Here is a 16,671-nt window from a genome sequence, read left to right as displayed (position 1 = left end):
GCGTCTTCGCGCTGTTCTCGGAAATCACTTTATTCAACAATTTCTCCTCTTCCATGTCAGTCTCCTATGTTGTTCACATAGTAAACATAGTGCAGCGCTTCCGGGTTCTACGTCAGAATGCTAGCTCACTATTGGCCAAAGCTGTTCATGCGAGCACAACAAGACATGCGTGTGATTTTAACGGCCAATCAGTGGTCAATCCTGAGCCGGCGTTCTGGCGTACAACCCGGAATCGCTGCACTGTTTACTACTACGATCCATTGGTTGTTAATTGGATGAAGGAAGATCTTAATTTGCGCTTGCAGACGATTGTAAGAAAGGGGTGGGGGGGGGGTAAATGGACTAAATGATTGGAAAAGTCCAGCAAACATTTCACCAAAAGTTTTGACATTTTGATTAAAGATTAGGAGCATAAATTGGATAGATCAGTTTCAATGAGATGCATTAAGAAAAAAGATTTCCATTTAATACGGACTTGTGTTGGTTGTGTGCACTTTGAACAGGTGATTCATCTCAAATATGTCTTGCATTTAGGTTAGTTTAAGGAAAGGACAGAACGAGCAAACAAATTTAGGCGAGCACATTCGCACAAAGCCAAAGCTATGAATGATGACGGAGCGCTTGGAGTGTCATAACCTCGACCGGGTCCAGTTTATCTCCATTTTTCACACTTTCAAGCGAACACACCTACTTTCCGCACACCACTGCAAAACTAGGCCAGACAAACGCTCTAGTGGGCGTGACTGGGCATCAGTGTACGCCTGTGAAAGTCTTATCACCTCCGAAACACAGTCGGTGGATTTCAGTAAACCAATCCAGGTCTCTGAGGTTTTTGTTTGTGTGCGCATCACCTCTTTTGTGGGAAGGGATGATCATAAGACTCTGGGTAGTGGAGGCAGGTCTTTATGAGGTGGGAAAGCTGTTCCAGCGAGGGCTTGCTTACAGGAGGTGGAACGTCAGGCTTGAACTTCAGAAGCACCATCTCCTGAGTTTCCTAAGAGACAAAAAAGCAGAAGGAAACATCTCAGCTCCAGCAGAGGAAATTGCTTTGTTAACAAAACCATTTCAATTGGTTTAAAGCACGTGCATGGCTGAGAGAAGGGAACGAGGTGGATGAGGTAGAATGAACGCAAAAGGGAGAAAAACACGAGCACACGTGTGTGTTTCTATAAAAAGACTTTGAGATCAAAATGTGTGACGCCATTCCCTCACGCGAGGGACTTCCTGTGTCATGAATGAGTGTTGCTATGCAACGGCGTGCAGGGAGAAATTTTAGACTGGATGGAATCAGACTCAACAGTAAGAGGGACACAGATGGAAAGATTAGCAACTGACAGAACAAGTGGAGATGAAAAGGAGAAGTAACATTTGAAAACAAGAGACCGTTTTAACACTAATGATTTTAAAAGGAAATTGTAAAAATTATGTAATCTGCAATTCGTTTCAAACCTATATGATAGTTTTTGAAATATGTCTAAGCAGTTATCAATAAAGGAAACTAAAAGGAAAATATTTGTATCAACAAAAATAAAAACTAATGTAACAAGGGAAAACAGAAATAAGTTTTAGTTTTTGATGATATACACTTCCATTTTAAAAATGTATTTGAATAAAACTAAATATTGTGAAATATTATTACGGTTTAAAATAACAATTTAGATAAAAAAATATTTTAATATATTTAAATGTAAAAATATTTTTTGTACATTTTATTTATTCCTGATGGCTGAATTTTCAGCATCATTACTCCAGTCTTCAGTGTCACATGATCCTACAGAAATCATTCAAATATGATGATTTGCTGTTCAAGAAATATTTATTATTATCAATGTTGAAAACACTTGTGCCGCTTAACATTTTTGTGGAAAATATTCTGTGATGATTTGAAAGTTCAAAAAAGCAGCATTTATTTGAAACAGAAATATTTGTAACATTATAAATGTCTACGGTCACTTTTTATCAATTTATTGCATCCTTGCTGGATAAAAGTTCTATTTCAAAAACAAATCTTAATGACCCCAAACATTTGAACAGTAGTGTGGGTTCTATTACTATTTAAATGCATAAATATCATACTTGGCATCTATTACACTTACATCCATGTGTACATGTATGTACACACACACACACACACACACAGCATAGTCATCAAATCAGCAGGGAGCTGTCACTGTACAAAACACCCACACAGAACTCTCAGATTCTTTCACCTTGCTAATACCACACACACACACACACACACACACACACACACACACACACATTTTCTGCACACACATTAAATGTCTGTATATGAATCTACAGACTAAAAAAAAAAAAAAGGAATCTGTAGTCTGGAAAGGCGGCACACAGATCCAAACGCAGACACACGAAGGTCAGAGCCTGTGCCGTCTGGCTCTCTGACCGTTTAAAGCACCTTAGGATGCATCCATCTTCATAAAGAGCAGGACTCACTTATAATGCTCTCAAAGTCACTTTGCTCTTGCACTCATCTCAGATGGAGAAAAAAGAAAGTCAAATTATGAGAGGAAGACTTGAGCGAGAGCAGAGGACTCTGTATTAATTTAGTATTAGAGGGCTGTACAGTATGCACTTCTCTTATCATAGTGTAGGGATTTAAAGTATATTTGTATCTATAAATATAAATATTGAGTAGCATCATACAACCTAATTTGAAGCTAATGTGCAGTACACACACGGAAATAAAACTATCAAGGCCAGACACCTCGCAAGGAAAATTAACGTTTTAATGTGAGAAAAAGAAAGTGATAAATATACATTTCATGGTGCGAGATGCTAAAAAAGGCCAAAAACGTCCATCTGTGATAGGCTCTCTTGAGTTCTGTGTGCCTTAGAGGAGTCTGGGTTCTTCTGGATTGCTCACACGACCACTCTGAGACACCTGAGAAAGTGTTAAAACCCACCAAATGTTCAATTTACTTAATGTCACAAGTTTTAGCATATTAAAGGGTTAGTTCACCCAAAAAGTACAATTCTGTCATTTACTCGCTCTCATGTCATTCCAAACCAATAAGACCTTCGTTTATCTTCACAACATTAATTAGGCAAGGCTCGAAATTGACCATTTCGGTGACATGCTCCTGAAACTTAATCTGTGCGACCTCCAAATATATTTGGGAGCATTTGTGCGAGTGCAAATAATTGTTGAGGTGCGACCTGTTTTCATTTCTCTACAAAACTTTTGCTAATTAATCATTCACAGTATGAGCCTGCTGTGAGCTGATACAGTGACCAGACCACCATTCTATCACATAACCAATTCAACTTCATCTTTATGTTCTTAACTTTAAAGCAGATTTTAGGTTGGTTAATATTAGCCGTCAAACACGTGACAAGGAGCTATTGTGTAAAATGTAAAGAGCTGAAGAGAGAGGATGAAAAGAACACTGTTACATTTCACAGCATTTTGTCCTGGTTAACTACTTCACTAAAATGCTCCCACATGATACTTTTCTTTCTTTTCTTCCTTTTGTTTTGTTTCCAATTCCCCTTTTTGAAATTTCTCTCAGATCTTTTTAGCCTCCATTGTCGTTTAAGCACAGAATCTCAAAACCTCTGGTTCTTGCACGTCAGGCATGTATGTTTGAGCCTCTGTTTACCATATTTGATGTGCTCTATGGATGTGCATCATATAAAGCGACCGTATCTCTTCAGAAGACTTGGATTTAACTACTTGAACAACATGGATTGCTTTTGCCATCGTTTTACTAATGTTTTGAAGTGCCAAAGTATTGATGGAATGGACTTTCAATGGAAGGACAGAAATCTCTTTAGGTTTAAGGAGATGAATGAAAAAAGAAAGGCATTAACTTCCGTTAGGGATGCACAATGTTGTATTTTTGCAATATTGTATCCGATATTTTTCAACTTATTTTGGCCTTATTTTTTTTTTTTTTAAATTTGGAAACAAGTCTCTTGTGCAAGAATTATAAATGAATTTGTTTTCATTTCAGTTAGTATTGAGCAAACTTTATTGCACAGATGTACATTTCGAATTAACAAATACGCCCATTGGAAACGTTCATTTTTGCAATGTTTCGCAAAACTGCAATTGCATTTACAGGTCACCTGGCGCAGGGGTTTTCAAGGTTCTAAGGGGTCCCCAGAAAATTTCAGAGAATAAAAAGACAAAGCAAAAATAGATAAGGTGTATCAAACATTTCCTGCAGTATAATTTGTTTGCATTGTATCTTTCTAGTGAGTTTTTTTCTCACTATAGTCCCCTTTGTCTTGCTCACTGGGGTTGTAAAGCAGTATTCTTTTAGTACATTTATTGCTCAAGTTGCTAATACAAATTATTTTTAATAGAAAATATCCAAAGTATAGCCAATTTAAGTTTGGAAACAATGTTGTATTTATAATGTCACACTTACTATTTATCTAACAGATTAAATGTTTTTTCATACATAAAAATCTATAGATGGATTGTAGGAATAATAATAATATAATAATAATAATTAGTTACATTTATATAGCGCTTTTCTAGGCACTCGAAGCGCTTTACATAGACCACCAATGTGCAGCATCCACCTGGATGATGCGACGGCAGCCGTATTGCGCCAGACGCCCACCACACACCAGCTGATTGGTGGAGAGGAGACAGAGTGATGAAGCCAATCATATATATATATATATATATATATACACACAGGGATGATTAGGAGTCCATGATGGACAGGGGCCAATGGGCAAATTTGGCCAGGATGCTGGGGTTACACCCCTGGGATTTTTAATGACCACAGAGAGCCAGGACCTTGGTTTAACGTCTCATCCAAAGGACGGTGCTTGTTACAGTATAGTGTCCCCATCACTATACTGGGGTGTTAGGACCCACACAGACCACAGGGTGCCACCCCCTGCTGGCCTCACTAACACCTCTACCAGCAGCAACCTAGTTTTCCCAGTTGGTCTCCCATCCAGGTACTGACCAGGCTCAGCCCTGCTTAGCTTCAGTGGGAAACCAGTCTTGGGCTAAAGGGTGATATGGCTGCTGGTTAGGAAGTTGGTCCCTCATAAAAGGTTAATCATATTTGGGGGTCCTTGGCATCATAAAGTTAGAAGTAACACGATCATTCTTTAAAAGACGTGGTATGTTTGGACAGAAGACAAGACAGTTATTTTGTTTTTTTTTATGCCCTATTGCACAAAAGGTTGATCTGTTCATCCGATAATTCTGAATCCACAGTTCCTCTGTGAAATCGTGTACTATAACCTTCCTCATACGTGGCTGCTCCAAAGTATAACGCCCGTTTCACACTGCAAGCGAGAGCAGCATGTGAGCTTCACATCAGCATAACTACACCATCACTGCAGCTGCGCGAGAGTATTCACACACTGGAAGCGTCTAGATTAATGCTCACTTATATCATATAAGTGAGTATTTCTTTATAAAGACAACTAGCCTATATTTGTTTTTAGAAGTTGGTCATTTATAAACTTGATAGTCTTGAAAGTTTGTTAACATGGGCAGGTGTAGGCTACAACATTCACATGTAAATGGTAAACAACAAACACAACCAAGAAAACAGCTCTGATCATGTCGTTTCGTTCATACTTCGATGTGTTTACAAGACAGCAAATTCTTCGTACCTCGCTTAATACATCTGGAATGATTTGACAGATCCCAGATCTTTTAATCGTGATAACTGATCTCTGGCTAATTTGGTTCTTCAAACAAATTTGCATATTGGATTAAAATATCTGGATTAAGTTATCTGAGATTACTGCGCGTTCGTGTGTTCCCTGAAAAGGGCAGATGCATCGATCCTGGAAACCACGAACAGCAATGCAGCGATTGGCTGGCGGCAAGACAGCAACATAATGACATCATATAATTAAAAAAGCCACCTGGCAAAAAACTTGACAAATAAAAAACATTAAAAAAAACCTTTATAAGAAAACAGCCAAATGACCAAACCAACATGAAAGTTATAATAGATAAAGTAAATTGTGTGCACTGTTTTTTTTTCAACATGATTCCCAATTATTCATATTCACGATTTTATAGTATTTGTACACCATTTACAGTTTTATTTCAATGTTGTTATTAGCAATTCATTTAGTTTTTAATTCAATTTGAAGTAGATTTGTTACGTGACAGCATTAATTAGAGTTTCTTAAGGGTCAAGATCAAGTTCTCTGCGTCTCCTGCGCCACATCAAGCCACTCCCATAATATGTCACTGTTCAAATTATTGCATGGCTCAAAGTAACTGTTGAGCATGTGTGTAAGACAATAACATTATAAAGTAATTATTCCATCAAAAATAAATCTCTCAATCAAGTGGCTTTGTCTATAGTATTATACACAACATAATATTATTTTCAAATAAAGTTTATATTATTATTATTTTAAATTATTATAGCCCCTGGTTCAGTAAGGATCTCTTGTAATAAAGTAGCAGTGGCTGGGACAGATTTTAAGTATCACCTCAAGATGCAATCTAATCCTGTTTACATGAAATAACCCTGCTCCTGAGCAGGTTTAAGCTGACGGATCTGTTACTATGGCAGCAAGTCCAGGATGAGCTTCAAAGAACCAAACAATCCAAGATCATGCCAAATCGTCAACAATCAAATCCAGCTAACTGAGTTAGCGAGGTATGAAGAACGGACCCCAATACTTTGATTTTTTAATTTTCTTTTTTGACGTACTCCAGTTCTTGTTAAAACACACTGGACATGCTTATTCTGTGCATTTTGAGCATTTTCTATGTGAAATCATATTTTATTTGATATATTTATTTTGTCCATCAAAAGTGTCAGAAGCGTAGCAAAAATAGGCTCGCTGCCGAAATCCCCGCTCCACTGCTGCAGACGTGATGTTCCTGCTTGACGTTCACTCGCTGCTCCTGCTCCCGGTGTGAATGCACTCATTGCTTAACATGCACGACAAAACAAAATCCACGCTGCTCACGCTTGCGGTGTGAAATGGCTGTAAGTGGCTTTCTTTGCTATTGATGCTTGGATAACACGCCTACGTCTCCTTCGAAATAATGGCTGCGAAATACGTAAACCTAACAACATCCGTCGCTATGGTTTTTGGAACGACTTATTGCGAGAGGAAAAAATTACAGTTTAGTCACATAACATCAGTTCATGGAAACGGCGTCGTTTCACAATGGTTTTTTATTGACATTTAGAATATATCGCAAAAGTTGAGCAAACATGTAAATGGAAACCCGTACAGGCAAAAGCTCACTATATTAATGACCACACTTCTAATGTGATCTTATTGACAAGGCATATCAGCATAATTTTCATATCGATTGATGCCGATTATTACATTGTAAACCGTTTTTGGCCGATTCTGATGTCGTGGCGATAATATTGTGCATCCCCAATTTCCGTCAGTGTAGTGAACTACTTTTCTGGCTTCCACAAGATATATCCAGGGGGCGTATTACAGAAACATCTTAACCTTAGAATCCTATCTTATCTGTTTGGTAACCATGACAATTTCAGTTAAGACCGCATTTAGGACAAAAGTTATTACAGAATGACATTTCTTAAATACATAATCTTATCTTAACTATGGATCGGAAACGGGTATTACAGAAGCATCGTAACTCAGCAAAAAAGCAAAAAATCCTAAAAGCTGTCTCAACTTTAGGACAACCCCACTGGTGTCCTAACTTCAAACCTTTTTTAAATCCAACGGTAAAAATCACAGTACAAAAATCCTTTTTCGAGAGAGCGTTACATTTAATAATGATATAAGATGAAGAGCAGCGACGTTTCATGGTGGAGAGACTTTTGGAGGACCTATAGGATGTGCTGTGCTTTGATGATAAAATGCTTGTAACTGTAAATAATTACAGACTCCCACGACACAATTTTGCAGTTAGTTGATGAATTATGACCAAAATTACAGAGGCCAACGAGCCGTCATGGAGCATTACCGGTCGTTCTTCACTGGCATAAAGATGGTTTGACGCTGGACGTTCGATTTTCGCTAATTTAAGGACCGTCTCTAAAGTTACATACGACATTGGTACCTACACATTTCTAACTTCAATAGCATTTGAACGGAATATGTAAAATGTGTGCATCATAGCTGACACCTAGATGAAGAACACGTTACAGTTGATACTATAAATCATTCCGTTCAAATGCTATTGAAGTTAGAAATGTGCAGGTACCAATGTCGTATGTAACTTTAGAGAAATTAGCGAAATTCTTAAACGACCGATAATGCTCCATAAATTTGCGCATATCGAACGTCTAATAATGCCAAACGAACGTGACTAACGCCTTATACTATTTTTTTGTTTTGCAAAAGGCGATTTATAAAACAGGCTTTAACTTTTCAACTGAGCTTATCAAAATGTCAATTTCTACCGCGCTGGAATTAAAAGCATGCCGTTGTTTCTCCATTTTGATTTTAGGTTTACCTCAGAAGCAGTTTGCGCGTTGTTGGTTGCTTGGTAACAGATCTGAGAGTTGATTACCGAACTCGATGGAACGGTTTAAGATTTCTTAACTATTAAGATGAGATTTTGTAAGATCGGATAAGACTCCTAAATCAAGCTAAGATTTGCTTCTGTAATACGAAATGTGAAAAATCCTAAATGAACTTATCATATCTTAAGTTAAGACCTAAGATAGAACATTTCTGTAATACGCCCCCAGAGCTCTAGTAAAATCTCACACGAGGAGCTTTAAGGTCTGTCTCCTCCATTTTATTCATCCTTGAGCTGTGGGCAGCAAAGAAACTTCCTTCCAACCTTCACCCTCCCTCGAGAAAATAAAAAGCCAGAGGATTTGCGCACTTTGCCCCACATTGCAAGGTCAGAAGACTGAAATTATTTATTTTCTCACATTGTTCAAAATGCCTTTATAACCACCCATGTACTACAAAAGAATCAAGGCTCTCCCGACACACAAAAGATTAAAAAACCACTTGAAGTAAGAGTGTCAACAAATGCCTTAACAATTCTGATGTCCTTTACTTGAGCTATACCGAGAGATGAACACAGCCTCTGAATTAAAATCTCTTTATCGTGTCCTGGTTTGATCTCTGATGGACTTTAAGGGATAGTTCACCCAAAAATGAAAATTCGGTCATAATTTACTCACCCTCAAGTTGTTCCAAACCTGTATGAGTTTCTAAGTTCTGCTGAACATAAAAAGATGTGCTTTGTTATAAAAATTCTTCTAAATATCTTCTTTTATGTTCAGCAGAACTAAGAAACTCATACAGGTTTGGAACAACTTGAGGGTGAGTAAATTATGACAGAACTTTCATTTTTGGGTGAAGTCTCCCTTTAATTAGAAAGCAATTCACGAAAAGCGTGTCTTTAGTCGACATGTCAGTGTTTTTGTTCAGTGCTCAAGTCTTGTTGGTGACTTGATTCACTAAATTTGACTTCCAACCCTACATTGTGAGACAGACTAGTTCTAGAAGGGCATGTTAGACTACCGGAGGTTCAGTAAGACACTTTTCTTGCAGTGTCAGAGGACAAAACATTAAATTATAGGCCAAAAATTAGCCGGGTCATTTTTGACCCACATTTGTAATTACATTTAAAAAATCTGTATAAAGTATTATAAAGTTCTGAGGATTGTTACTTGAGTTCAGACTCTTTCACTGATACACCAAAAAAAGGGCAAATTATTGCTTAGCAAAGCTTATTTTATGTTCATTCAAGTGCTTAACCTGAATGTACAAAGATGAGGACATATATCAATGAAGGACAATTCAAAACACACAAAATATTATTTGGTCATGTGCATTTTGGTCACTAAGTCTCATTGAGATACAGATACAGTGGTCTCCTGCATGGGAGAAAGTCACTCTATATTCTCTATAGATTGATGCTATATGTATATACATTTATAAAGCACCCATGTGAAGAGCTGAATAGCAAAAGAGTGTCATCGTATGATATTGTGTACTATATGTGCAGTACCTCTTTCTGCGAGATCGAGCAGGCCTCTTTGCCAATGGTTTGCAGTGCAACATGAAGCTGCCCCTCTAAAATGAGCTGTTTGTTATCCTCCACAACATATGCCTAAAATAACACATCATATGATTAATACAATGACATTCTCACCTCAAATCTTAAAGCATCAACACTGTCACCACGCATTAATTTCTGTGAGATAAAGGTGCCGATTTTCTATTTACAGTAAATGTCAACACCAGTAGTGTTAAACCCTAGTGCATTGATCCAAAACCAACACTTGCTAAGTGCAAAATACTCAAGTCAATAAGTTGAGTTACTGGCAAGTTGGCTGATTGACAGCACTAGTTTTAATATTTTTACAATCTCTCAGCAATTTGTAAGAGTTACCTTCCAAAGGACGATGACGTCAAGCTCTAATTCGCTGCATTTTCTGACAATGTTTGTTATCATTTCATCAGTCCCGCTCTGAGGCGTGAGGCTGTGTCTCCGCATTTGACTAGCACCACCTGCGGACACGGCTCCTCTCCTGGGTTCAGCGGGCAGACTCCTCCGGAAGAAAAAATCAGCACATGGAGTGGTAGAGCTGACAATCTAATGACAGATGAAAAGACAAAGAGAGAGAAATATGTTGAGGACAGTTGAATCAGGATGACTGTCAGTGACGCTTAATCAAAGTCATTCACAAAACGCGTGCCATTAGTGGGCACTTCAGTCTTTTAGTGCAGTGCTCAAGTGCTAATATTGAGTTAACTATTTGCCATAGAATGAATCAATCGGAGATGAATCAATGCTCTTTTTCTAAAATATGATTGACTGAACTAGTAGTGAGAACAAAAGGGCTCTCTTACTTGTTCGTTCCCAAGGTTGAGGTCAGCAAAGGTGTATTTTTCTGCTGCATCTGAGGTAGCTTAGACATTAAAGAAAAAAAAGTCAGCATGTTCAAACATCAGTGTGTTAACCACAGTTTGCCGTGATTTCATTGGCCGAGAGCAGCTGTGATTGTGGATGCAAAGTCACATCTAGGAATTTATTTGGTAAATGTGATTCCAAGTTTATGCACGTCGCCTTACAGAATAAGCTAATTGTTCACCCCCACTGAGTTTTTAATATGCATTTCAGAATTTGATGCTGTGAGGGTTTGTGTATACCTTCCTCTGGTCTGCATCGGGTGGCTTTGAAGCACAGCTTCCCCCTCTCCCTGCTGGCCAGCTTAGAGTCTGCAACATTGAATGAAGGAAAAGACAAGAAAGAAGATGAGCGTTCATCCAGTTATTCTCAGAAAATCTTTCTTTTTGATGCTCCCACATCATTGGCCCCCATACACAAAAAGAGTTTAGATGTCAAGGCCAGTTAATCAAGCAGAATTTCAAAGTGCATTGATGAATGCAGGGCACTTCAAAAGTTTTCCTTGTTTTTTTGGGGTTTTTTTTTTTATTATTGCTTCAAAGGATACGTTTTAATTAGGCAGACATTAGACCATCTTGAAGAAAATATTCAGCATTTTTTCATAAGCCACATGATAGTTTTGTGTGTGTAAAGGCCCAAATTTACTCACTGAGAAGTTTGAAATACCTGAGGTATTTAATGCCAGGATTAAAGACCACTGCTCTTTACAATAGATTGCTTTAACAATCAGAATTACAGTATTTAACATAAACTCAGTATTGTCAGTGTTGCTTTCAATTAGAGCTACAATTTCAGTTTCTACTATAAAGCAACTCTCCAGTGTGCACATGTTTTTACTCGCGACTGAACAGAATTCCTGAAACTAAATCCAAACAAACTTTGATTTGGCCTGATTTTATTCAAAATTACATCACACCAGTTCATCAGTTCACCAGGTTGAGGTCAGCAAAGGTGTATTTTTCAATTAGAAAAATATTCGAAATTACATCACACCAGTTCATTCTTCGATTTCAAGGCCTTATTGGACCAAAAAGTCATATTAACAGAAATCTTCCTTGGACAACTTTTGATGGATTCTGACTTTTTGAAGTGCCAAAGTTTTTCATTTATGTTTCGAAGAGGAACAAAAGTCTTACTGGTTCTGAATGACACAAGCGTAAGTAAGTGACAGAAATTTTTTTTTTGGTGAACTAACAATTTAAGTGTAAGAAACAAAAAAGAGCATACAGCTATTGTGATAAACAGATAAAACTTTGAAGATATTTCAATCCCATGATGCTCGGTGTGCTTTCATGTGTTAAACCTTTTTTTTCCCTTTCCAAAAAAAAAAAAAAGTAAGACTAACAACAAAGCAGTACTATTTGTTTGTAGCTGTAGGTCCATCCTCCATCTCCTCAGCTTAAAGTCACTCTGTTCCATCAGACATATAAATTAATTTAAACTATTGAATTAAAGAACTTCCAAAAGTTGATTCAGCGTAAACATAAATACTGCTAAAGAACACAAGCCGCTGGGCTTCTGTATCACACACTTAACAAGCATACACCAATTTAGCGTTGGAAGTGTTGCACTCTGTTAAAGATGCATTGTTTTGAAGCCATGAATTCATATCCACATATTTTCACATCATGAATGCATTTACCCATCAAAAGCTACCAAAAGAGCTCATGCACAAGATTCAATTTGCAATTTATTAAGCCACTAAAAATGCATGTGCCTGCATGTTTCATGCACTCAGCACAATTTTTTGAACGTGACCTAATTTCATCTCAGCATTTCAGAACTGCTGCATCACTCTCTGCAGGGTGTGCACAAGCGTGCGTTTCTCGCTCTAAGGGTATAAGCAGGTATTGACTCAACACAAATGCAGATTTGAACCACTTTCAATGGACCACTTAAGGGCTGCTGGTCACGGAGTGTATCATCGTGTGTTTGTTCCCGTTCCCAGCTTGTTTTGATACTCTGCCCGCCCTGCTGGCATGATATCAAGTTCCTCTTGGTCAATATTCACAGTGTTAGCGGTACGTTATTTGGCAGATCGCTCTTTACACAGCACTTCAGAGAAAGATCTGTGCGAAGTTTCAAAGGAACTATAAATGTGCAAATTTGATAACATTTCTATTTCATTTTGTTTATTATATAAAATTGTATAGAAGTATGCGATTAAAGGGATAGTTCATTCAAAAATGAAAATTCTGTCATTAATTACTCATTAATTTTATTCACATGTTAACATTGATAAGCTAACATAAACATAAGTTCAACCGAACCTGCTTGACGGGCGAGAACAAACCTCTTGTGGAAGCTCAAGCGTGCTGGTAACAATATTATATTATATATTGAAGAATTACTCATTGAAGAAAATAATTCACACATGAATTAACTTCATTGGTACTTGCAGAAGCTCAAACGTGCTGTGTAACACGAGAATGAATCTCATTTGTTCTTGCTGAAGCTCAAACATGCTGTGTAACACACGAGAATGAACCTCATTGGTTCTTGCTGAAGCTCAAACATGCTGTGTAACATTAGAATGAACCTCATTGGTTCTTGCTGAAGCTCAAACGTGCTGCGTAACACTAGAATGAACCCCATTGGTTCTTGCAGCTCAAACGTGCTGCGTAACACGAGAATGAACCTCATTGGTTCTTGCAGCTCAAACGTGCTGCGTAACATGAGAATGAACCTCATTGGTTCTTGCTGAAGCTCAAACATGCTGTGTAACATGAGAATGAACCTCATTGGTTCTTGCTGAAGCTCAAACGTGCTGCGTAACACTAGAATGAACCCCATTGGTTTTTGCAGCTCAAACGTGCTGCGTAACACGAGAATGAACCTCATTGGTTCTTGCAGCTCAAACGTGCTGCGTAACACAAGAATGAACCTCATTGGTTCTTGCAGCTCAAACGTGCTGCGTAACATGAGAATGAACCTCATTGGTTCTTGCTGAAGCTCAAACGTGCTGCGTAACACTAGAATGAACCTCATTGGTTCTTGCAGCTCAAACGTGCTGCGTAACATGAGAATGAACCTCATTGGTTCTTGCTGAAGCTCAAACGTGCTGCGTAACACTAGAATGAACCTCATTGGTTCTTGCAGCTCAAACGTGCTACGTAACACGAGAATGAACCTCATTGGTTCTTGCAGCTCAAACGTGCTACGTAACACAAGAATGAACCTCATTGGTTCTTGTTGACGCTCAAACGTGCTGCGTAACACACAAGAATGAACCTCATTGGTTCTTGCACATCACACGATCATGCTTGAGTTTCTGTTTAACAAAACTAATGTGTGTGTTGATCAATGTTTATATGTGAATAAAAGGCTAAATTCATTTTGTTAATCATATAAAGCGATCGAGTCTCTTCAGAAAATTTGGACTAAATCGTTAAATTCATATGGATTACTTTTACAATGTCTTTATGAACTTTTTGAAGCGTCAAAGTGGTAGTTGTGTAGCTGTCAATGGAGGGATAGAAAGGGCTCAGATTTCATCAAAAATATCTTTATTTGTGTTCCAAAGATGAGTGAAAGTCTTACAGGTTTGGAACGACATGACGGTGAGTATTTGATGAAAGAATTTAAATTTTATTTTTCAAAATAAACTAACCAATTATTTTGTCCTACTGGCAGCAATTTTTTTTAACAGTCAGAAAAAGAAAACAAATTTGCATCAAAAAGTCAAGATAAATTAGTTTCTGGGTGACCATTCTGCCAACCTTTAGAAGAAATATATACACATGCAATCATACACACAGACACAATTTCACCACCATCATTATCTCTGCCAGCAGGACCAGTTATATTCAGCACTTGAATGCAGGCACTGTATCCATAGTAACTATATATATATATTAAAAAAAAATGTGATAAGTGCAAAGGAGAAGAATCAAAATTATGATTATCCTGAGCTCAAGATGAGACAAGAGGAAAAGACAAAATAAACAAATATATAATTTATGAAGGACCACTTTTATTTGTTTTTGGACATTCCTAGTGTATACATTTTGCAACGCATCTCCTTTTGTGTTGGATGGAAGATAAAACTCATTTGTTTGGGAACCAAATTTGATGTTTGGGTGAACTACTTCCTTTAAAGGAGCGATCCACAGTCTATCAGGCAATGTTGAGCACTTAACCCCAGGTGGCTGAGGGAGAAATAAGACTTCTAACCGTCAAAGTGCATGTTTCCAAAGCATTCTAGCGGATTCTTACCTTTATCGTCCACAGGGTTGATGCACTTGTGCAGCCTCCATTGCCGACTGCTGCTAGACACCTGAACAATGTGGAATTCACGAACACCTGCTTCACTCTGAGAGAGCGATAGGGAGGGAAGGAGTGGAGAGCGAGAGAGAGCGAGAGAGAGCGAGAGAGAGCGAGAGAGAGCGAGAGAGAGCGAGAGAGAGCGAGAGAGAGCGAGAGAGAGCGAGAGAGAGCGAGAGAGAGAGAGAGAGAGAGAGAGAGAGAGAGAGAGAGAGAGAGAGAGAGAGAGAGAGAGAGAGAGAGAGAGAGAGAGAGAGATTCATATCAACACATCGCGCACATGAAGCGGATCTCACACACGTCTAATATTCTCACAACTTTTTACATACATTTAAGACTTTATTTAACTTATTCAAGACTGTGCTTATGAGGATGCTCGACAAAACAGACATTTTTGCATAATTCTGTGTGATATTGTTCGTTCAAGCGCAAAAGCAAACTCGTTTCTGGCGCGCTGTCTGTGCGCACGATCCTGGCGCGCGACTTTCTGTGTGTTGTGTGTGTGTCAGGACATTCACAGACAGCGCGGTCTCTTATGTTTTGTTGCACTTGAATGGTTTAAAAGCATTTGCATGAATAAAAGCGTGATCATATAATGTAACGCATAGGCGTCGGAACCCAAAAAAATGTGGGTGGGTCCTCTCCTAGAACATTTTTACTGGAGTAGACGCCATTTACATCAAGTACAAATATATCACCTTGTTCACTAAACGTTTGGTTGGGCCAGACAAAATTACAGAAAACACAGAATCCTTTACAGCTATAATAGTGTAGGGGTAAGACGCATGGCATCAAGTTTTGACACAATTCAACCCGAGGTTCGAATCTGCCTTTTGCCGAACTCGCTCTACTCCCTTTTCCCATCACATATCAGATCGGAAAGGCATTTATTTTCATAAAAATGAAGAAAATATTAGAAAAGTAAAAATAAAGCATCTAACCTGTTTAATATTAAGTGTTTATCAGTTAGGGTAAGGTAAACAGACATGTGCTGAATTCGAGACGATAAAAGTGAGTGGGTCCAATATCATTGGTCGTAAAAAATGTCCCACCCACCCTTGTCCCACCCACATACAATGGTTCCGACGCCCATGATGTAACGCTCACCAAAGGATGACGGATGATGTAACGCTCACCAAAAAACGGATGCTGTGTTAATTGTGTTCAATATTTTTAAAGCATTAAACTGGAAAAATTTTAACACAGGGATTTTCAAACTGGGGTCCGGGGACCCCCAGGGGTCCTCCAGAAGGTTCTAAGGGGTCCCCAGAAAATTTCAGAGAATAAAAAGACAAAGCAAAAATGGATAAAGTCTACCGAATATTCTAACGGTTTCATTTCTAAATGTTTCTCTTCTTTCTTGCCGTATACATTCCAGAATTGTATATGTTTGCTTTGTATCTTTCTTGTGAGGTTTTCTCACTATAGTCCCCTTTATCTCGCTCACTGGGGTTGTAAGGCAGTTTTCTTAACACAGTACGTACGCTGCTTACATACATTTATTGTGAAAGTTGCTTATACAAATCATTTTTAATTGAAAATATTCTTCTTCTGGGTTATACATCCAACATTAA

The 16,671-nt window shown here is 38.2% G+C and overlaps 1 protein-coding gene across 1 annotated transcript in view; it reads right to left on the bottom strand.

Annotated features, from left to right (window-relative positions):
• Positions 1-16,671, bottom strand: part of trappc8 (trafficking protein particle complex subunit 8) — an 88,563-nt gene that overhangs the window by 8,997 nt on the left and 62,895 nt on the right. The window contains exons 22-27 of the mRNA XM_079830767.1: positions 15,050-15,146; positions 11,077-11,145; positions 10,777-10,835; positions 10,316-10,519; positions 9,932-10,033; positions 852-994 (exon numbers count right to left, since the gene is read on the bottom strand). Coding sequence (XP_079686893.1) covers positions 852-994; positions 9,932-10,033; positions 10,316-10,519; positions 10,777-10,835; positions 11,077-11,145; positions 15,050-15,146 — 674 coding nt within the window. The remainder of the gene's footprint in view (positions 1-851; positions 995-9,931; positions 10,034-10,315; positions 10,520-10,776; positions 10,836-11,076; positions 11,146-15,049; positions 15,147-16,671) is intronic.

Source organism: Gobio gobio, assembly GCF_949357685.1.
Source record: "Gobio gobio genome assembly, chromosome: 12".
NCBI classification, from domain to species: domain Eukaryota; kingdom Metazoa; phylum Chordata; class Actinopteri; order Cypriniformes; family Gobionidae; genus Gobio; species Gobio gobio.
The sequence above is the reverse complement of the archived record's forward strand: the minus strand, read 5'-3'. Positions and strand labels throughout refer to the sequence as shown.